General features: G+C 35.0%; 1 protein-coding gene across 2 annotated transcripts in view; it reads right to left on the reverse strand.

Moving 5' to 3' along the window:
* PPA2 (inorganic pyrophosphatase 2) overlaps positions 1 to 23,956 on the reverse strand; it is an 82,056-nt gene that overhangs the window by 49,877 nt on the left and 8,223 nt on the right. Inside the window, exons 2-5 of one of the 2 annotated variants that reach the window (XM_041759034.1) lie at positions 16,755 to 16,819; positions 14,821 to 14,865; positions 9,823 to 9,876; positions 7,871 to 7,990 (exon numbers count right to left, since the gene is read on the reverse strand). In XM_041759034.1, coding sequence (XP_041614968.1) covers positions 7,871 to 7,990; positions 9,823 to 9,876; positions 14,821 to 14,865; positions 16,755 to 16,819 — 284 coding nt within the window. The remainder of the gene's footprint in view (positions 1 to 7,870; positions 7,991 to 9,822; positions 9,877 to 14,820; positions 14,866 to 16,754; positions 16,820 to 23,956) is intronic. The other variant, XM_041759035.1, reaches the window with a different exon arrangement.

Raw genomic sequence — 23,956 nt, forward strand, 5'->3', positions numbered from 1 at the left:
AAAATTGTTAACCTCATATACTGGTTATAGGTGAGAGACACTTTCTAAGTGATACAACCAAACACACACACATATACATACACACACCACCCCATGAGGAAGATACTATTGTTGACCTCATTTACAGACAAACTGAAGCACACAGAATTTAAATTTGCCCAATGCTCACATTTTCTAAATGGTGGCAATGGGATGAGAATTCAAGGTATTAACCATTATGTTACGATATCCAAGTTTTGATAACAGCAGCAACTGAATGGCAATTACTTTCAGATATAATCGTATTCTATTTCATGATTCTCTTCTCTTAAATACTTTCTCTTACAGAATCTCCTAAGTACGCATCCATTCACACAGCAAATATTTATTGAGTACCTAGGTACTCTGGGACAGAAGTTAGAAACAGAGATGAATTGGAGGACATAGCCATACTATGAAGGATGTCAAGTTAATAAATGGTACAGCATTTGTCAAATATGCTATAAAATTAATCTTGACGTGCTGGAGAAACCAAGATGGGATTGAGTGAAGATTGAAATCAGAAAACCTAGAAGCAGAATCAGAAAATATCTGAGAGATTCTTCCTTCCTGATATGAGAACCCTCTCTTGAACTTCCCTTAAGTTTACTTCCACTCTCAGAAGGGGACAAATGTGATAGGTAAAGTCATTCTGACCTAAAGGAAGATACCTAGACTCCAGTTCTCCTTCAGTCACAAATTACCTTGGCCCAAATATCCAGACCTCAGTTTCCTCACCTACTAAAAAAAATGACCCAGGTAAGACAATTGCTAGATACATCCCAGCCCCGAGTTCTATGACTGTTAGTGGTCATTTATCATCCACATGAATATTACCAGTGAATAGGAAGCTTACAAATTCATGAGACAACTTACTCTATTTTGATCAGCATTAATTTTAAGAAACTCCTTCCTTTAACTGAGACAAAAACAAAAAGCTTCATATAAGCTAGACTTCATTTGGTTTCAGTGGGTGCTCCCTAATTATTAATCAGTTCGTCTATATCCCTCTCAGAACTCCACTTTCAGTATTATCTATCAATTTATTCCTCCCGTCAAGGAAGTAAGTACAAAATTGCAAAATTCCTAAGCTATATAATCTTGACACTTTAAAGGCAAGTTCTTCATGATTTCCCTTGCAGCAAAAACACCAGACTGTTCTATTTCCAGCCCTGCCTTTAATACTTTATGCACAGGCCTCTGTTGTTATTACAAAAGCGATTCACACTAAATGACTTCTAAGTTAACTTGAAAATATAGTATAATTTTAAGCAAGCACCAGGAGAAGAAATCTTGACAAATTTACAACTTTGATTACGCCCTCTTGTGGAGCTTTAACTATATAACTAGGCAGAGAAACAACTAAAATGGCTCAATATCCACAAGAGGAAATTCCAAAATTTATTATTTGCTTCACAAAAGTAAGAAACAGATTAGCAGCCAAAATTTAGAAATAACTTCTACAACTAAATAAGAAAAAGGGCAACCCAATACAAAATGGGCCAAAGACAGGAACAGGTAATTCAAAGAGAAAACATAAATAACTTATAAATATATAAGAAGAAACCTAGTCTGATCAGAAAAATAAAAATTAAAACCTTAATGAGACACTATGTCAAAAACCTAAAATCCAATAATGCCAAATAGAGCTGACCCTTGAACAACTCAGGAGTTAGGGATGCTGAACCCTGCACAGTTAAAAATCTGAGTATAACTTTGACTCCCCCAAAATTTAACTAACAGCCTACTGTCGACAGGAAGCCTTATCAATTACATAAACAGCACTATTTTCTATGTTACATGCATTATATACTACATTCTTAAAGTAAGCTAAAGAAAAGAAAACGTTATCAAGAAAATCATAAGGAGGAGAAAATACATTTACAGTACTGTACCATAAAAATCTGTATATAAGTGGATTCAAACCCATGCAGTTCAAACTCATGTTCAAGGATAAGGATGTAAGGCACTTAGGACACTATATACTGCTAGTAGGAGTGTATATCAATACAATTTCTTTTGTAAGCAATTTGGGAATTCCTAGTAAAAAAAAAGTGAGTAACTCACAATTAAGCAATCTGACTCATAAGCATACACCTACCAATAAATACCTCTATATACTACATATATAGAAAAATTTTAGAATGGACCCAGGAAAAGCATTTAAAAAAGAGAAAAACTATCAACAGAAATATAAATAATGTTAACCTCATACAAAGAATGGTTATAAAGCTATGAAAATAAATAAATTTGAATATACAGATTATTAATCTAGCCATACAGATAAGAAAACAAATCTTTCTCATCCTTGTGCAGACATTTGAGATCATTACCTTACAATCTACAAATATTAAGCAATACATTTGCAATCCTAATACTCTGGTCCTTAAGTAAAAAAAAAATCATTGAACTATACAGAGCTGTATATACAGGGCTTCTCAAGAACTACTTCTTGATTAATCAGGATTCCTATAACCCAGTCAAGGGAAGTAGGATCCACCTAGCCACTACCTGTACTTTAAGAGATTCAATGTGGAGCAAAAGCCACTACCAGTTGTTTCACTATTAGCAACAAGTATCAACGGCAACAGTAGCATCATCAAGAAAATACTGAGAACTCACTACGAAGTTAAACATTTTGCCTTATCTCATTCAATATTGACAATAACCTTGTGGGGTAGATGGTATGATGATATAGATGTACAAATAGGCTTAGAGAGAGTTAGTCACTGGTCCCAGGTTATAAAGCTAATAAGTGGTACTAAATGATACTTGGGGTCAATGAACCAAATTTATAATGAAATTGAAAATAAAAACAGAACCATATTACATTATGACTGAAGAAATTTTGGTGGGGGGCTGGCATACAGGGTTGGCAAAATGGGTAAAGCGGAGTGGGAGAGGTATAGGCTTCTAGTTATGGAATGAGTAAGTCACAGTGATGAAAGTACAGCATAAGAAATAGAGTCAATGGTACTGTAATAGTGTTGTATGGTCACAGATGGTAGCTACTCTTGTGTTGAGCATAGCATAACCTACAGAGTTGTCCAATCACTGTGTTGTACAGCTGAAAGTAATGTAACATTTTGTCAACCATACTTTGATTTAAAAAAAAAAATGTTCAATTGCCAAGAAAATAAAAAACACTAATAAAATCTTAAATTTCATGATTCTAGTCCTTTAACATTATTTATTCCATTAACATTAATGGGTCTTTTAACTATTCATTCAGAAGATGTAACACTGAGTAATCCATTATACACAGAAATATAACTGTGAGAAAACAAAATTTTTGCTCAGGCCAAACCCAAATTTTGGGGAAGGCATTACTGATAGTGAGGAAGAAGTTATTAAGGTTCAACAGTATAGACAGCTAAAGATCTGAAATAATGACAGCACACTAACAAATCACTAAGGAAGAGAGACTGCTACTTAAGCAAACTGCTGTTTAATGTTCTTCCAAGCGCAGTTGGCCTGGTAACAATTTTGAACAAATTTCCTTCTGTTAAAAGACAAATCATAAGAAAACAGAAAAATCCAGTACCTATATGTACCTATGAAACAAATATAATACACACAATAAATTCATCATTCTTTCATCAAGTATTGATTAATCACCTATGCCGTGCCAGGCACTAAGCTAGGCAGTTAGTTGGAAGACACCAATGAACAATACAAACAGAATCCTTGTCCTCCTGGAGTCTGTATTCTAGCTGGAAGAAATCAACAATAAACATAATAAATAACTAAATTATGGAATATGCTAGAAGTTGGTAGGTTCTCTATCATTTACATTGACGTGGATGGACCTGGAGAGTATTACGCTGACTGAAATAAGTCAATTGGAGAAAGACAATTATGATATGGTTTCACTCATGTGTGGAATGTAACAAACACTGAAAGGGACCATAAAGGAAGAGAGTAAACTGAGTGGGGAAAAATTGGAGAGAAAGACCATGAGAGACTCACAGCTCTGGGAAGCAAAGGGTTGAAGAGGGATAGGTTAATGGGGGTATGGGGTAACTAGGTAATGGGCATTGAGGAGGGCACATGATAGGATGAGCACTGGGTGCCATACTGTATGCTGGCAAACTGAATTAAAAAAAAAAGTTGGTAGGTTCTATAGAAAGTGGCAAAAAAAAGTAGGGAAACAAAATATGAATTCAGGAAGCAGGGTTAAAATTTCAAAGGATTTTCAGGGCAGGCATCACAAGGAAAGTGATTTATGAGCAAGCATGTAAGAAAGTAGAGCCATGTTCCCAGCAGAAAGTGTTCTAAGCTGGAGGACACAATAAATATTGTGAAGGCCTGCAGCCTAAGTGTGCCTGGAGAACAAGTGGAATCGTGAGAAGGCCAAGGTGGGAGTGAGGGAGCAAAAGAAGGATGAGAAGCTGGAGAGGGAATAAAAAATATAAACAGGACCAGGAGCTGGCTATCTGGCTATCATTTTAATAGATTCATTCTGTCTTGATACTAACAATGAAGTGAAAAGATATTAGGTACAATTATTCTTTCCCATAAACAAATGGCCTAATTTAAACTTTTCATAAACATTAATCAGTTTAGTTGTTGTTTGGTAAATAACTTCTATGCAATCTACAGTGTATTCTTTTGCTGAAGACTAACACACACATACTCATACATGCACTTATGGGTGTGGGTTTAAAGCTTTTTTTTTTTTTAATTTTTATTTATTTATGATAGTCACAGAGAGAGAGAGAGAGGCAGAGACACAAGCAGAGGAAGAAGCAGGCTCCATGCACCGGAAGCCTGACGTGGGATTCGATCCCGAGTCTCGAGGATCGCGCCCTGGGCCAAAGGCAGGCGCCAAACCGCTACGCCACCCAGGGACCCCTTGGGTGTGGGTTTAAAATGATGGTAAGGATTCTGGTTAAAAACGGCAGAGAAAATACAGGTCTATTTTCTCTTCCTCACTTCCATTCTAGCCACATTGGCCTTCTTTCTTTCTTTCTTTCTTTCTTTCTTTTTTTTTTTATGATAGTCACAGAGAGAGAGAGAGAGAGAGAGAGAGAGAGGCAGAGACACAGGCAGAGGGAGAAGCAGGCTCCATGCACCGGGAGCCCAATGTGGGATTCGATCCCGGGTCTCCAGGATCACGCCCCGGGCCAAATGCAGGTGCCAAACCACTGTGCCACCCAGGGATCCCCTGGCCTTCTTTCTGATACTCAAACACACCAGGCCTACTTCCACCCTGGGGCCTTTACACGTGTTTCTTGTTGGATTCCCTTAGATATGCATACTACTTGTCCCTCACTTCCTTGAGGTCTTGGCTCAAATAACACCTCCTCACTGAGGCCTTCTCCTTATCAAAATTACAACATTCCCAATATATCCTAGCCCCATTCCCTACCACTATCTGACACCTTACACATTTTTTTACTTTTTGTCACTCTGTCTAGAATAAAAGACCCAGAAGGATTTTTGTCATTCTTATCACTACTTTACCTCAGTACTTACAACATTGCCTGGCAAACATCAGGCACTAATATAATATGTACTGAATGAGGACCTCCATGAAGGTTCGGTATAAAACCTAGGGAAATTAGAAACACTAAAGAAGTCACTGTGGTAGAATGGAAGCAAGGAAAGACAAATGCTGTAAAAGTTTACAGAGGCCAGATTAAGCAGGGTTGAGGAGTCATGTTAAGAATATTATATTTTACCCTTTTGGCAATAGGAAACCACTATTTGGTACTCATATGACCAAAATTATAGCAGATTTAAGTTTTTCAAATGCTATTTTTGAATGCTGGATGGAGTAGTAAACTTCAGTAGGCAAGAGTTCTGGATGCTTTAAGAGACTGCTACAGTCTAATTCTGTTGTAATTAATGTAATACTATACCTAACAGACTAATAGTAGTTGGAACATCTTGAAATTCTAACACATCCAGAGGAGCACAAAAATTCTCAGGACTTTAGATAGAAAAACTACAAAAGCTCAGAATTAGTACATGGATTAACAGCACTTATGCTCCATGGTAACCAGTGGTTTGGTTGTTGATTATCCCCTCTAAATTCCTTTAGAGGAAAGACCATATAATAAAAGTACCAGTAGCGGGATGTCTGGGTGGTTCAGCGCTTAAGAGTCTGCCTTTGGCTAGGGCATGATCCCAGTTTTCGGATCGAGTCCCATGTCAGGATCCCTGTGAGGAGCCTGCTTCTCTCTCTGCCTATGTCTCTGCCACTGTGTCTCTCATATATAAATACATAAAATCATTAAAAAAAAAAAAATAGTGCCAGTAGCTATAATAATGTGATCACTCTCCTCTTGGCACTCTTCTAAGATTAATGTGTAATAACTCATTTAACCTCAACATGACCATATGCACTAGGTACTTTATCATCTCTATTTAACAGATGGAGAAAGTGAGGCACAGAAGGACAAAGTAATATACCCAAGGTCACATTACTAGTAAATGCTATCTGCTCCAAAACCCACATTCTCAGTCACTTACTATGCTTCCTTGATCTTATATTTGTATATTGTTTTTCTTTGTGTACCCAACATCCATACACTGCCAAGCACATAAATCCTTAATAAATGTTTCACGAAAAAAATACATGAACTTGAGTTTATCCCTTGCCTATTCTACTTTATATGTCTCTGTTTTTGTCTTTCTCTAATTCAACTGCTTCTTTGGCCTTCCCTTCATCCATATATCCTCTCCTACAAACAGTATCCCCTAAGCTTAACAATTTTTTTTTTTTTACCTTTTTACTGATAGGTCAAACAGAAGGTCTACTTAGGCACCTGGGGAGTCAGAACACCTGCATTCATTATTTCAATAGACATTCTCATTCTTAGTACATCATTTTAGAAGTGCTTGTTTTAACCAAGAATCTATCCACGTGGATGGTCTAACTGAATCAAAGGCAGGCTGACCCATTAGAAAACAATTTTCTTTCTTCTTTTCCTATAAATATTTATTCTACATGGGTAGCTGTTTTCTTGAGTGAGATAAAGCAAGACTCCTTTTTCTCAGCTATTTCCCCAAAAGCATTTTAAAATCTCACACAAAATATTAAAATCAATAAATAAAATATAAAGTTTAAATATCCAGATACATGGTCTGATATAGATGGGTTTCATAATCATAAAAATAGATGCTTTTCTACATCCCCTAAACCTAGACTTTTCATTCTGACTTTTTACTCTGAGTTTAGATCATAAACTCCATAAATAAATAATATGGAAGGAGATACCATCTCCTAGGAATGAGGAAACTTTAGAAGAAAACAAAAAGGGATAAGATAGGATACTATCATATATGAATATATATAAAAGTATAACTTGTCACATTCAAAGACATGACTAAAGATAAAGCAGGTAAAACATTTTTCACTGACTCTTAACAGCCAAGCCCTCCCACCCCCACCCCAAAAAAAGTGTTTAGAGATGCTTGGGTGGCTCAGTGGTTGAGCATCTGCATTTGAGCATCTGAGCATTTGGCTGAGGGCATGATCATGAGGTTCTAGGATCAAGTCCTGCATCGGGCTCCCTGTGAGGAGCCTGCTTCTCCCTCTGCCTATGTCTCTGCCTCTCCCTGTGTCTCTCATGAATAAATAAAATAAAATCTTTAAAAAAAAAATTTTAAATGCCAAATATAAGTGTTCTATATGCCTAACTCCAAGAACTTGAGTATAGACATATATATAGTTTGAAAAAAATTTATTGATACAATAAAACCCCACATTAAAAATTTTTTAATTTACAAATCTCTCAAACTGACATGCCCTCAGAACCAATTTAAATTCAAGTAGTTCACAGGATTTACAAGGCAATTTTTTTCAGAAGACAGAGAAGTTTTACCATTACAACAAAAATGTTACCTGTGGGAGGGCACCATAATTCCAAATATAACCCTTGTGAGGGAAGATATTTGCCACGTAGCGTAGCTTGCCATCCTTTATATCTTGTTTAATGGGATTCAAAGGCTCCTTTGTGGCAATCTAAGCAGATCATGGAAAAAAAGAGGGAGCAGAGGATGAGACATGATTAATCCTATATTCAAATTGTATGTTTTAAATCTGCTACTACAGGCTAAATATTTATATTCCAACTTACTGATCAAAGATACTTTCAAATAAACTAAGCCAACTCTTATTTCTACTTTAGAGTATCGTGTAAGGAAAAAGTGTCCAAAAAAGGAAACATCGGATTATATATTTTGGTACTCTATATTATATATGCACTTATTTTCAATGCAAATAAGAGAATGAAATGGCAAAAGGATAAAGATTAACCTACTTGCTATTTGTTACTAATCTGGGGTGTGTTATCAATCTTAAGATAATAAGGTTGATTTAAAGATTTTCAAGTAATTTTATTTCAATTACCTTTCTATAAAATATACTCAAATTGCTTTGCAAAAAAAAAATCTAGGCTATAAATAACTTAAGCCATTTTTTAATGAATACACACGGCTTAAAACAGGTAGAATCTCACCAATTCTTGATTCTATACCTAATTCAGATAGAAAGTAGCCAGAATGCTAAAATGTTCTGAAGGAAGACAAAAAAAAAAAAAAAAATCTATTATTTTTACTCTTCCCTAGTAAAATATTAACCAAAACAATTCTACTAGAACCTGGTTAAAAACACTGACAATTCTCTAAATATAAATTCTGAAAAATATACAGCTATCTAGCAATCCTTTTTCAAAAAATATTTTTTAATCTATTTATTCATGAGAGACACACACACACACAGAGGTAGAGTCATAGGCAGAGGGAGAAGCAGGCTCCGTGAGAAGAGCCCAATTAGGACTCAATCCTGGACCCCAGGTTCACAACCTGAGCCAAAGGCAGATGCTCAGTGATTGAGCGTCTGCCCAGGTGTCCCTCTATCTAGCAATCCTTAATTAAAATACTTGAGGGGCACCTAGGTGGCTCAGTCAGTTTTGCCCAACTCTTGATTTCGACTCAAGTCATGATCTCAGTATCCTAAGACTGAGTCTGCACTGGACTTCAAACTCAGCACAGAGTCTGCTTGAGATTCTCTCCTCTCCTTCTGGCCCTCATCCTGCTTGTGCATGCTCTCTCAAATAAAGAAAGAAAATCTTTTTCAAAAATAAAAAACTTCAAGTAATACTCGCCATCTCATCCAAAGCTATAGAAAAAAGACTTAAATAACTAAAGAAATTAAATGCCATAAATTAAATTTCACTCAGAACTATAAGGAATCTTACCTAACTGAAGATATAACAATAAAATTCTGAAGGACAAAAGGGAAAAGTTCTTGATAGGTTCATGTTTCAAGGAAAAGATACAAAAGGGGAAAAAAAAAAAGGTAACCACGGGAACAGCAGATGCTCTTAGATAGCACTTATCAAGAGCTGGCCAGGAAAATGCTTTCATTCCTGGTAGAGTAAAATCTAAAGGACAATTTAGTCTTTAGAAACTAAACTTGACATCAATCCCAAATGAATATATTTCAATTATATTTGTGAACAAAATATATCTCACAATCTGTTTAAATAAACCTTGAAAATTTTTATTATTTTCAAAGACAGAAGAGTTAAATAAAACTAAATAAATATGATATATGTATAACAAACTAGAGAGGCAAAAATGGAAAACATACTCTTTAAACTATAAATTCAGCTTTGAATAACATCTTGCTATTTGAAATTAGATTCAAAATCCACAAAAATGCTTTTGTTTTTATCATAAAGAAGATTGTTTACCATCCTAAATTCAAAATATTATGTTAAGCAACTTAAAACAAAGTTTTTATATCATTAATTATAATTTCTACTTGATCATAAAAGAATATATCCATACCTCCATTTTAGCATTTGTCCACCGAGGTACTTCTACAACCATATTAAACAAATTCTGCAGTTAAAAAAATAAAGGGAGAGATCATCTTTAAAATGTTACCTATCTTTTATCACTTCTCTCTTATGCAAGAATGCTGTAGTTTCCTTCCCTATAAAAATGTGTGGAGACAGCATCATACATCTGCATATGCCTTAAATTTCTTCTGAAAAATTAGACAACTTTTCTAAAACACAGTAGAATTTAAGCCATCAGGTCACGTGAATACTACTGAAGTGTTAGAAGTTGCTTTATTTTTGGAAATACGTTTGCAAAATAGTGACAGAACTAGAATGGAGTCAAGAAACTTGTTTTAATTTTTATTTTCCAACTAAAACAGAAGTGAGAGACAGTATCCATTATGTAAGCTAAATGTCTCATTTTTCCAATCTGTAAAGTAAATGGAATAATCTCTGTCCTACTCACCATATAAGGTTTTAATAAAACCAATTATATAATTTAAATGAAAATACACAAAAATTATTATGAAGTAAAATATTTTGAAAATCATAAAGCAATATTTAAAGCCAAGTTATTATGATCATAATATAAAATTAAGGATATCAGCATAGGTAGATATCAAGTTTACAAAGAGTCAGATAGAGGTCTTTCTACATTTAGCTTGCTTATCTAGTGGTCTCTGATTTCCTAAAGTTACAAAAGGGCCACTGCTTCTTTTTATCATTTTTGAAATTTGCAGAGTGTTTAAAGCAAAAGAGACTCTAGTTCAATGGTGAGTAAAAATCCTTTCCTGGAGTACTTAGGAATGTAAGTCTATAATTTCCTATAGTTTGGGCCTTACAAAGAGAAAGTCTCAAGGTTAAAGCTGACCTGCATGCTATTTTGATGTGAGTAATTAACAACTTACCATAGCAAAGCAATGGCTTAATACAGTGCTACACCAAGTGTGGCCAAGAACCAGAGCTAATATGCAAGTTGATTGTTACTGATTCATTTAGAAACATTTATAGCAATTTGATGGAGTAATTTTTAAGTCTGTTGAACTCTGAATTACAATTGTCTAATAATTCATTTTTACTGTATTTTTTAAAGTATATCAGTTCACAACAGATAAAAAATAAACAAACAAAAAAAAACTAATCCTTTAGCACAGATCATTTGAAAAAGCAGTGATTGAATTTGAATATACTTATTCTCAATCATGCCATACATCAAAATCACCAGGATAGCTTTGATCAACTAAAAAAAAAAAAAAAAAAAAAAGGTTTCCTAGGCCCATCTCCCACATATTTTAATTCAATAGTTTTGGGATAAAGCCAGGGCACTGCTTATTTTTAAAAGCTCTGCAAGCAATTTTAATACACAACCAGAGTTGCAAACCTTTGGTTTTACAGCATTGCTAAACGATATCTGGGGGCTTTCTTAGTGAAACATGTATGCTATTAATTCAAAGAATGCCACTTACAAAATTAAATATAAATTGAGCCACAAACGTAATGATGATTGTTAAGTTTTTCTGGTTAAGACTAAAGTTTGCCAATGACAGAAATGCAAATCCATAATGAGATAAAGAACAAAGCCAAGAATAAATTCTCAACAATTGCTCCATAGAAGTATGTCTCATACCTATCTTAGCAACCTTATACACAGTCTTGCTGTTGTTTCATTTTCTATGCTCTTTTATGAGATACCCCAGCACCTGTTTAAATATTTCTCAAGTAGCTGTTAAAAAGAAAAACCTAAGTAAATGGCAGATGTTCGCATAATTTATTCATCCCTGAAAGCCTGGCTATAAGAAAACAAATGCATACAGATGAATACTCAGAGGTGACAGAGAAGACCAGGCTAGGGACAATTGTTTTACCCAATGACACCTACCAAAACCACTCATAGTGACTTGAATTAGGCCAAAAGAACAAAAGATAAGGTTTGAATTTTAAGCCTGCAAACCATCTCTCCTTTATCATTTTTTCCTGATCTCTGAAGGGCGAATTTCAGCCTGCTTTTTTTCCTCTCCAGCTAAAATGTATATTACGCGTAATTTTTTAAAGCCAATGTTAGTCTGGTTATCCTGACATTATTGTTAATTATAAACCAGTAATGGTCTGCTGAAATATACTGGAAAATTAGAAAGATACACGGAGACACATTTCAAGTAGAAAGCTACATATGAGCAAGAACCATTTACTTCCTCCAAATGTTTTCTTTCCCTTCACTTTTCCCTTCTATTTTTTTTTTTTTGCAAAAACCAAAAAGAAAAACTCATAAGATGCAAAAAGTCAGTAACTTTTATTAACTTTGGGAAAAAAATGGGAGGAAATCACCCCTCTTTCCTCAAACTCTTAAAAGATCAAATAAACCTTGGATTTGATACTAAAAGCAAATGCAACAAAAGCAAAAATAAACAAGTGAGACCAACAAATTAAAAACCTTCTGCACAACAAAGGAAACCATTAACAACATAAAAAGGTAACCTATAAAGGGAAAAATAGTTGTAAATCACGTATCTCATAAGTATTAATATCCAAAACATAAAGAATTCATGCAACTCAGGAGAAAAAAAAAATCTGATTAAAAAATGGACAGGGGATGCCTGGGTGGCTCAGTTAAGCAGTTAAACTACTGACTCAGTTTCCACTCAGGGCAAGATCTCATGGGTCATGAGATTGAGCCAGGCCAGTGGGCTGGCTCTGCACTCAGCAGGAAGTCTGCTTGGAACTCTCTCCCTCCCCTCTCCCCCAATCCCATGCAGGCAAGCATGCATGCTCTCTCCCCCAAATAAATAATCTTAAAAAAAAAAAAATGGGCAGAGGAATTGCATACGTGGTTTTCCAAGAGACACTGTCAAAAGGTACATGAGAAGGTGCTCAATATCACAATTATCAGAGAAATGCAAATCAGAACCACAATGAGATATCACCTCACACCTGTTGGAATGGCTGTCATTATCAAAGGACAAGAAATAAGAAGTGTTGGTGAGAATGTGAAAAAAGAGGAATGCCTGTGCATTGGTGGGAATGTAAATTGCTGCAGTCACTATACAAAACAGTATGGCAATTTTTAAAAAAAATAAAAACAGAGCTATCATGATCCAGCAATCCCACTTCTGGATATTTATCCAAAAGAAAAAAAGAAAAGAAAAGAAAAGAAAAGAAAAGAAAAGAAAAGAAAAGAAAAGAAAAGAAAAGAAAAGAAAAGAAAAGAAAAGAAAAGAAAAGAAAAGAAAACAGGATAGTCACGAGATATCTGCATTCCCACATTCACTGGAGGATTATTCAGAATAGCCAAGATGTGGAAACAATCTTAAGTGTCCATTAATGGGTGAAAAGATAAAGAAGATATGCTTAATATAAAATGGATTATTATTCAGCCATGAGAAAGAAGGAAACTTGCCACTTGTAACAACATGGCTGGACTGTTAGGGCATTATGCTCACTGAAATAAGCCAGAGAAAGACAAATACTGCATTGTACCACTTATAAGTGGAATTCTTTTTTTAAAGAAGAAGGAGGAGGAGGAGGAGGAGGAGGAAAAGAAAGAAGAAAGAAGAAAGAAGAGAAAAGAAAAGGCCAAAACTCATAAAAACTGAGAGTAGAAAAGCTGCTGCCAAGGGCTTGGGGTTGGAAAAAATGGGAGAAAATTATAAATAAACACACTAACTACAGACTAAGATCAGGCAGTCTCTGACATATGAATCATGTTCTAAGAATTAAATTTTAAGTTGGCTGTATATAAAATCAGAATCCCACTGAAAAAAAAACTATTTGCAGGTTAATACACAAAGTCTCCAGGAACCTATAAAGCCTTGAACCCTTCAATATCTATTCTCTCCCATCTAGGGCAGCGGTTCTCACACTTCAGTGTATATAGAATGCCCTGAAACACTTGTTCGATATGTGGACTAAAGAGTCCCCATCAAAGATTCTGGTTTAGTAGATATGGAACAAGCCCTGGAATCTGAAATTTTAACAAGTGCTCTATGTTATTCCAACATAGATGGTTTAAGGACCATTTTAATGGAAACCAGTTTAAAATATAAGATGGATGGCAGGCAAAGGTGGTAGGGATTAAATAGCAGCTATTTTTGGAAGTAGATTCAAAGGCTGGGGTCATAAGTTTCAGTTAGAGTAGAGAAAAAAATGGAAATAAGGTTGAGGGGAAAAGAAGGCTGAGGAAGGTGGCAGGAAAAACTGTCTGGCATCAGCAAGATAAAAAGGCATCAACAGCATGAGATGGGATGACAGACATCAATCAAATGTTCTGGTCCTAAGTCAAGAACTATTAAAGGTTTGACAGTCACATATTTAAAAGATATATATAGAACACATGTATTTTAACATATAGTTGGTGTAACTTTTTTTACTGCTCTATTCCCAAAAGACTTGTTCCAGAATTCTAAAACAGCCTCTCAAACCACTTTTTCCCTTACAATAAAAAAATGATACAGTGACCAATTTTCATAAGTACCTTTATTTTAGACTATCTACCACGATAAATAACTTGCTACTAAAATCTGGGTTCATTTCCTGATTCTCTCTGGTTTTTCACTTATAAAATAAAATAGTAAAGAGGTTCCTAAAATAGATTCATAAACAGAAAGTAGAATAGCAGTTACCAGGAGCCAGACAGAGCACAGAATGCACAGAGTTAGTGTTTAATGGGTAGAGCTTCAGTTTGGGAAGATGAAGTTCTGGAGATGAAGGTGGTGATGGCTGCATATGTGAAAGTGCTTAGTTACACTAAACTGCACACTTTAAAAATTGTGCAATAAATAAAATGGTAAATTTTATTTTATGTGTATTTTACCACAAGAAAAAAAGTGAAAAGATCAGATCAGCCTTAGCTGCCTTAAACAGATACTAGAAGAAAAGAAAACATCAGAACACACACAAAAATCTTGTAGGAGGGAAACTTTAGAAGCACTTTACAAATGCAAACTATCATCAAGGTCTTTAATGGACAATAGAAATGACTCACAAAAATAAAAACCTTTAAATATACCTCATACTCATCACTTCGTGCTCTCTTTGTAGGAATGCCATTTTCCTATAAAAGAAAAAATGGTATTTATAATTGTAATATTTCAGCAAAGAATACAGCTGTATTGCAAAGCAATGAAAGTAAGCCTACGACAGAAACATTCCATTACAGAGGCTGTCCAGAAACTTGACTCAACAGAGAACCTACCAAATGCTCAGCTCCTTTTCTCTCAGCACTTGCATTCCCAGTGCATGAGCATCAAAGTATTTCATAAGATAAATTATCAGAAAAGTTAAATCTCTTTCAAGAATATTTTCCTAGTTTTTATCAAATAAGCAAAGGCTCTTTGGTCTTTAAGGAAAGACTGTCACTTTCCAGTGATTACACTTAAAACAGTGATTTCATTATTGAAATGAAACTCTAGGGAGCGCGACTAACAAGCCATGAAAGTACTCAGCTGCACACCTCCTGCCTGTAAATTCCACCAAGGTGTGATTACTATGCCACCATCAAGCACTTTCAAATTAAAACAGAATATGTGACGGATTGAAAAGAAAAATTATGCCACTCACAAATGCTCTTACATGTAACTCTCACACACCAAAAAAACCACTAACGAAGGAAACAAAACAGAAAAATGATTATTCCCAGTAGACTGTGAAACATTATTTCTATTCCTAAAATACTGCATCCCAAAGTACCATATGCAAGAGTTCTAACCATCATGGTTGAGGATGGAGGAAACCTAGTCACACAACCACCGTGTGTACCGATCTCCACATGTCCAGAATTCACTGGCATATCCTGTTCTATTTTGCCCTGCCCTATTCTCAACTCTCACTAACCCCAATCTCATATTCCCCAAAACCTACTCTCCTAAGGCAGAATATCATGCCCACTGGGATATTTCTAGTCCACTCTTTGTTTCAGCTCCCCATCTACCTACTAGAGGATTCCCAAAAATATTATTTTGTTAAGTAAACAGATTTTGTCATGGTACACCCCCACATGAAGCAGATGACCAGTTCCTCCTTCTTTCATTACCCTATGCCAGTTTTATAGCACTTCACATTACTGATCCACTTGTTTTCTGGTTGTCTGTTTCCTCCAATCAAGTACAAACTAGATCTATGACTCTCTTATTCACCACTGCAACCCTAGTACCTGGAATGCTGTCTAGCTCCTAATGCTGCAATGACTGTTTACTGAAAGAATAAATGAATAAATGAATGCATGAGCTTTTGGCCAAAAGCAAGGAGAGGTGTTGGAAGATATGAGATATTTGGGTTGGACTGTTCTTTGGCCAAAATAAAACACACGGACACACGGAGACGGACACACACACACACACACACAGAAAAATGGAGTTCTTTCTGCCCTATCTTTGGCTTCCTTCTCTCTCCAGATTATATGACCTCCTGTCCTGTAGTTGACTACTACTTAGAAGTAATGAGCTGGAAGGATTACAGAAGAGCAATTAAGAATACCACCTTTGGAGTTAGAGCACCACCTAAATTCATATTCTACCTCCCACAACAGACAACAGATTTGTGACCATGGGCAAAGTACCGAACCTCATTAACAAAATAAGGGTTATAACTGTAGCCCTAGCCATACTCAGAAAATGCAAGTCAAGCTCTCAGTACACTGTTTGGATAAGCCCACCATGAGCATTTAATAAATTTTCACTATCATTCTATTGCCATCATATTGACAGTCCAGTCCTTTGAAGGGCTGGAAGGCAGCACAAATCCTACATCAGAGTTCCATATCTTCCTCCTGTAAGGATCCTATTCCCATACTAATTCTAATTCATGAAGGAGACTTACTATCCTATTATAACTGTTGTCCTTCTTGACTTCCAACCACATTCTTTCGTTTCAAGATGCTTCCAAAAAGCATTTTGTGATATTAGAATTATATATTTTCACCCCCAAAACAAGTTAAGACAATACCTCTGTTGAGTCCACCTTCAGAGGAATATCATGAAAGGGGGAAATGTAGTGACCAGCTACATTCTCTGCAAAGGGAAAAAACAAAAATAAAAATACAGAATTAAAGCAATAGACTATTCCACTCTTCAGAACAATTATATCCTTATCCATTTTTAAACTTTTTAAAAAAGCTATTAAAGATTTTTCAAATTAATCTAAACTCCCAATTTAAAGTTTAATTCAACTTTTAAAATTTGCCCCGATAGGATGACCAAAAATAATACATACCAATAAACATTTTGGTTTGCCAAAGCAATGTACAGTTGACTCTTCAACAGTGTAAGTTTGAAATACATAAGTCCACTTATACAAACTTTTTTTTTAAATACTACAAGTGTAAGTTTGAAATACATAAGTCCACTTATATACTTTTTTAGATACAATGTAGTACTGCAAATATATTTTCTCTCCCTTATGATTTTCTTAATATTTTCTTTTCTCTAGCTTAATAAAATCTTTTTTTTTAAGATTTTATTTATTTATTAGAGAGAGAGAGAGAGAGACAGGCAGAGGGAGAAGCTGGCTCCATGCAGGGAGCCTGACATGGGACTCCATCCGGGTCTCCAGGATCATGCCCTGGGCTGAAGGTGGCGCTAAACCGCTAAGCCACCAGGGCTGCCCTCTCTAGCTTACTTTACTGTAAGAATACAGTATATGATACATATAGCATACAAAAATCTCTGTTAATTGACTGTTTATGTTACTAGTAAGGCTACTGGTCAACCTAAGTTATTAGCAGTGAAGTTTTTAAAGGTTTATACAAAAATCTCTGTTAATTGACTGTTTATGTTACTAGTAAGGCTACTGGTCAACCTAAGTTATTAGCAGTGAAGTTTTTAAAGGTTTACACAGACCTTCAATTGTCTGTGTACAATTGAAGTCGCCCCTAACCCTGTATTGTTCAAGGGTCAATTGTATTTAATCTCTGTAGCTTAAAACATCCAAAGCAGAAAATGTCTAAAACTAACACCCAAATATAAAAAATCTCACTTTTGAAAAGAAATTCATTAATAAGCGATTGGATTAAAACTGATCTCAATTTTTCTGAGGAGAAACCTAACAGGAGAATTCCCAGTTTCTGTCTACAATTCACATGAACAAAGATGTAAAGATCCTACCCAATTAAAAGAAAAGAAACAAATCACTTGTTCCCACTCAGTGATAAGAATGCTTATATTAAGGTAAGCTTAAAACAAAAATGAACTTTAATAATAGAAACTATCTTATCTTCATTGCATATTTTAAATACTTCTAATAGCATATATTATTTAAACAAAATAAAACAACTTAATATGCACTTTTATTGGAATGCATCTCTTTCCAAAAGCTGGGCTTAATATAGCCATAAAATTTTTTCAGTTTATAATTTCCTAAGTCAGGTTATGTTTTATTTCTGGCCTGTTACCTCTTTGGTATAATTTTCAAATTCAGACTTTAAAAATATTTTAACAAAATAAACATGGACTGGCTGACAGCCCATTAGCAATGAGTACACCTCAAGCACCCAAATCTTGGTTTCCAAATACCATTCTCCAATAAAAAAGAACTAGGGACTTCTTAAAGAAGGCTGGGACAAAGAATACACAAGATAAACTTGATGGATCCTGTAGTACCAGCAAGCAAACAAGTGCTGAAAGAAACAAAAGGTTGGTGGTATGTCAAAAGGAAATGGAGCCAATGTATAAGAGATCCCAAAGGCCAAAGATGTAAAAACTGAGCAACAGATTAATATTTGATTATAAGCCAAAGTATAAAATACACATAAGACCACTCTAACACAAATAAATGCATAAATAAATAAATAAAGGGGAAGAGACAAACCTTCCTTATAGAAAAATTCCGAGATACACACACACACACACACACACACATATCTGTCCACCCTCCAAAAAGTAGAGCTTACCCTGCTCTCTCTGCATATGGACTGGACTTAATGACTCACTTCCAAAGAACAGAACATGGAAAGGGGGAAACAGTAATATTACAATAGAGAACTTTGGCAAACAGCATCCTTAGCCAAATGATCAAGGTTACCATCACCAGTGAAAAATCACATTGATAGCATGTACCTCTTGATATGCTGTGATGAGAAGGGTACTCCATTTCTGCTGTATTTCCCCCCAAAACCCATAACCCATCTCATCATAAGAAAGACAGCAGACACCTTAGGGACATTCTACACCATAGCAAATAGTTACTCTTCAAAAATCTCAAGCTCATAAAACAAACAAGGAAATACTGAGTAATTGTTAGACTGGAGGGGAGGAAGGAAATATGACTAAGTGTAATGTGGTACCTTGAACTGGATCCTGGAACAGAAAAATGACATCAGTGGGCAAACGAGTGATTTCCAACTAAAATCTGGAGTGAACAGTAGGTATCAATGTCGGTTTCTTTTAACAAATATACATTGGAAATGAGAAACGTTAATATTAGGGAAAGTTTTGGTAAGAGATAGATACACTGGAATTCTGTACTATCTTTGCAACTTTGCCAAATCAAAAATTATTTCAAAATAAAGTTTAAACAAAAACAAGCCATGCTTCAACCCACTAAAATTAAAGCATATAATTTAATGGCTCTGGCTTCACCAAAACTGTATTTCTTCTTCTCATGCTCTGTAGGTTTTCCTTAGCACTTATTTTAGTAATACACCTTGAAAGAAGGTGTTTTGTTGTTTGCTTTTGTTTGTTCTGTTATACTCTGTACTGGGTCCCCGGCATCCAGAAAGTACCCAGCACTTAGTAGACATTCAATAAATATATTTCTACTACTGTTTCATTTTTCCCTCCAAACAGTTCATGAAACTTTTCTTTTCCACTCTAGCAACAAGGTAACTTCTGAAGGACCCATTCACAAGGTAGGATAAAGATGAGAAGGAGCACACACGTGGCAAAGTATATATAACCTTGCTATGATCTACAAAGTTCTTTTTCATTAGTTAAAAAAAAAAAGATGCACCTTTAAAAATAACCTTTTGCATATCAGATCAAACTTCAAAATCTCTGCCTGAATTTGAAATCATCTATGAGCACAAGAAACAGAATGATCAGTGTGTTTCATGATTATTTACTTTTCTATAAGTAACACAGTACTTAAATGGGTAACATTTATTTTCTATTAAAATATGGCAGTGGGAATTGAAAATGATACAGTCCCTTTGGAAAATACTTTGGCAGTTTCTGATAAAGTTAAACATTTGATCCAGAAATCCTACTGCTAAGTATTTGACCAAGAGAAATGAACTAATGTTCCAGGAAAACCTCTAAGTGAATATTTATAGGTGGCTTTATTTAAAATCACCAAAAACTGGAAGCAAACTAAATGTATAAACAGTTAATGGATAAGTGAACTCTGCTACAACCATAGAATGGTGTTTTGCACAACAAATGATATATTAGTGCCCAATAAAAAAGAATGAACTATCAATATACACAACAAAATGGATAAATCTAAAATGCATTATGCCATGTGGAAAAAGCTAGACTTAATTCCATTTGGATGACCTGTTAGAAAAGGCATAAGTATAGGCACAAAGAGCAGGTCTGTGATTGCCAGGGGTTGAGGGTAGAGGTTAAAGGTGACTAAAGAGAGACCATATGGAAACGGTTTTGGAGTGATGAATTGTTCTGTACCTTGATTGTGATGATGGTGTTTAAACAATCTATATTCTATCAAAACTCAGAACTGTTTACAAAAAAAGACTGAATTTTATTGTATATAATATTAAAAATAAATAAATACAAAGCAAAAAAAAGAGATTAAAATATGTATAAAAGTATAAATGTAATAAGCTCTTGTTCCAATGAACAATTACCAATCTGTGATTCTTTTCTTAGCTTTACGTCACAAAGGTAAGGTAGTTTTGAGGAAAATACAATCTTTTGGAAGGTTTTGTCAACTATTACTTTTGAGACCTATCACTGTGATGGGAATTAACAATAATCTCAGCTTTAAGAATTCAGAAAGTTGCACAAACCAGGGAACTTCATTATTAAAATTGAGGAAATATAAGAAATTTGACATAATAGCTGGGAAGCCTTTGTAATTAAGAGTAAATGATACCTCCAGCACACTGATTTGCTGTTAAATTTCTCTAAAGATCCAATGCTCTTGTTAACTGGACACAAGCCCCAACAAACTTATTAAGATGAAAGCCATGTTACTCCAGCCTGAGGAAAAAATAGGACCAGCCTAAGTTGTGATCACTAAAAGCTAAAGATCTATGAAATGTGCTGAGGTATCTATCTCTTTAAACCAGGATCTAAACATGATATTCAAATACTATGGTAATGCCAATACATGGGTTTAAGTTGTTATCTGACTGGCATCTTGGAAAATTAAGAGTATTAGCAAGAGAATGGTCCGACTCAGATAACTAATACCTACTAGAAGCCATTTGGATCACAAAATAAACAAATGAAGAAAAAAGAATAGAAAGAATCACATCCGCAAAAATAAAATATGGCTTTAGATGTCAGATAATGAGAATACTTTGATGGGCAATATACCAAAAACTCACACAGAGCAATGAATACAGAGACCAAGAACCTGACTTCTAGTTACTGAGCTTGATAAAGTCACTCAGTTTCTCTGGAACTTAATTTTCTCAATTTTTTTCAATCAAGCAATATGTAATTTAGTTTGTAAAAGGTAGTGTATTAGATGTCGGAATACAAAAGTGCTAAAAAGTGAGCTATGCCCATAGCCAAGACAGGGCATGCACTACATCATCCACATCAGCATCATCCAGTAAGTGGAAAGACAAAGGAGTCCTCTTGGCATAATCAGGAAGCTAATCATTGACCTAATGCCGAAAGGAAGGATTAGAACCCATTAAAGTTTTCTAGGGTCAGTGCTATTTGTATACTAGCATGCTCCATATAGAATATTGAGACTATCTAAAGGTAGATTTAAAGATAGGTGCCATCTATCCTGACCGTCTATAAAATGAAAAGGGTAATATATATTATACATATGAGCCATAGACAGAGAGATGTGATACATGTAGCAAGCATTGGAGTAATGTGTGCCACTTTGTAAAGTTGACAGACTATAAAGCACACAGTATAGACAGCCCTTTCTCAGAGCCTCAAAATAAATCAGTGATAAATCCTGAGTTAGAACTTCATTATTTGAAGCTCAGACTGGTTGTTTCTTTAGATTTGAACCAAGCTGTTGCTACCAATTTGCTTTTTAAAATTGCTCGTTTGCTGTTTAAACAAAGCAATTTATGTTCATAGTTAAAAAAAAAACTCTGTCTCCACCTCTCTCCAATCCAGATTCACTCTCAGAGCAAAATTTTTAACTTTAGGTCTAGTGATTATCTACATAACTCCAAATAATGTTTCTATCATTAGTTTTTACCTTATCAATTTTTAAAATTATCTACTGATTCCAATTCTAAGAGATAAGTTTATTAGTTCATTTGACCCCCAACCTATTCCTCTTAAATTTTCTAATCTTAGTACTTTAGAGCTTTATTCCTTATTCCACCAAACACACTATATTTGACCCTACCAACTGGCTTTTTTACCTCATTCCCTTCATCCTTCTCTCTCTGAATTTTTATCTTCTTCACTTTTATTTTTTAATTTCAAGGTTGATATTCTATAATCATACTGAATTTTCTATGCTCTTCCTATTAGTATATTTCCAATTTTTTTCTAAGGATAGGAAAAACCTGGAGTGTTTGCTAAACAGGTCTCTGGACCTTCCATATATCTAGGGAATCAGAATCTTAAGAAATCTGGATAACTAGATTTTTAACAAGCACCCACAAATACTTCTTACACTGAAGTAACTTTGAGAAGCATTATCTATGTATTGAGTTTTGGCCAAGTACAATGTTTTAATTAAATTTCCTCTCCTGTTCAGCTTCTGTTTTGACTTGTGCTTCTAATTATGTTTCCTTCATTGTCAGTCATAATCATAACTATAAATTATTCAAATGTCTCACAGATTCCACAGACTATGGAATTCTCTCTTTACACAAACAGCTCCCTTTGGAAATCTCTATCCTCTAGCTGCAATATGGACTGGATTTTTTTGGCATCCTAAGACTTTGTTTCTTTGGTCTCCAGCTTAGATCTGTTTTCTAGATCCCATACATTCATCCTTTTTGGTTTACTTAGTTGTTTTGCAGGAGCACATCCCTAACTTACATTCTGTATGAAAGGATGCATATAAGGTAAATTTCCCAAGTCCTTAAATGTCTGAAATGTCCTTATTTGGTCTTCACCCTAGATTGATGGTTGCCTGGGCAAATTCTAGGAAGAACATTATTTTTCTCTCAAAACTCGAAGGCACTACTCCAGTCATTAAGCATTCATCTGTGCTTGTAAGTCAAATCCAGTTTGATTCTCATTCCCTTTCACGTGACCTGTTCTCTCTCTCTCTCTCCTGCCCCATGCCCTAGGGCTTTCAGGATATTCTTTATAAAAGCCTCAGTTTTCTGAGATTTTTATAATGTGTCTGGGACTCAGAAGACTGAGATCCCAGAATTCTTAGATCTCTTCTACTAGCTCTTTGGTAATGAACTCTCCATTCCTTCTGGCACTCATATTAGTCCAATATTGGACTTCCTACATTAAATCTCCATGTCTCCTCTTTCTACCTCCTTTTTCTGTCTCTTTGGCATTGTGTTATATTTTCTGATAGATTTACCTTATATTCTAACTTTCCTGTATTAGTTTTCCAGGAGTGCCATAACAAATGATCACAAACTCGGTGGCTTAAAACAAAAGAACACCATTTGTCCCACTATACCTTCTACTGAGTTATTTGTCTTTACAATAACAATATTTTAGTATGTCTGTGATTATGATTTCCTCATAGCTTCCTCTTCCTCTTTAATGGATACAAGAGTTTCTAAAATCTCAGAGACACTCATCGGACTTTTTAAAATTCAAATTCTCTTCTTTCTACTTTCTTTTTTTTTTTTTTTAACTATTGATAAAATTTCCTCAAATTCATTCACATGTTATTTACTGGACACGTAAGTCCTGGGTATACAAATTCCCTATTCTTACGGAACTTATATTCTAGTAGGAGAGGCAGGTATAGAAGCAATGAATAGGACTATATTCTTACTATACTGGATACAATAAGCCCCATAAAGGAAAACAAATGAAGGCAAGAAAGGAACGAATAAGGGAAGGGAC

The sequence above is a fragment of the Vulpes lagopus genome, chromosome 6, assembly GCF_018345385.1.
Source record: "Vulpes lagopus strain Blue_001 chromosome 6, ASM1834538v1, whole genome shotgun sequence".
NCBI classification, from domain to species: Eukaryota; Metazoa; Chordata; class Mammalia; order Carnivora; family Canidae; genus Vulpes; species Vulpes lagopus.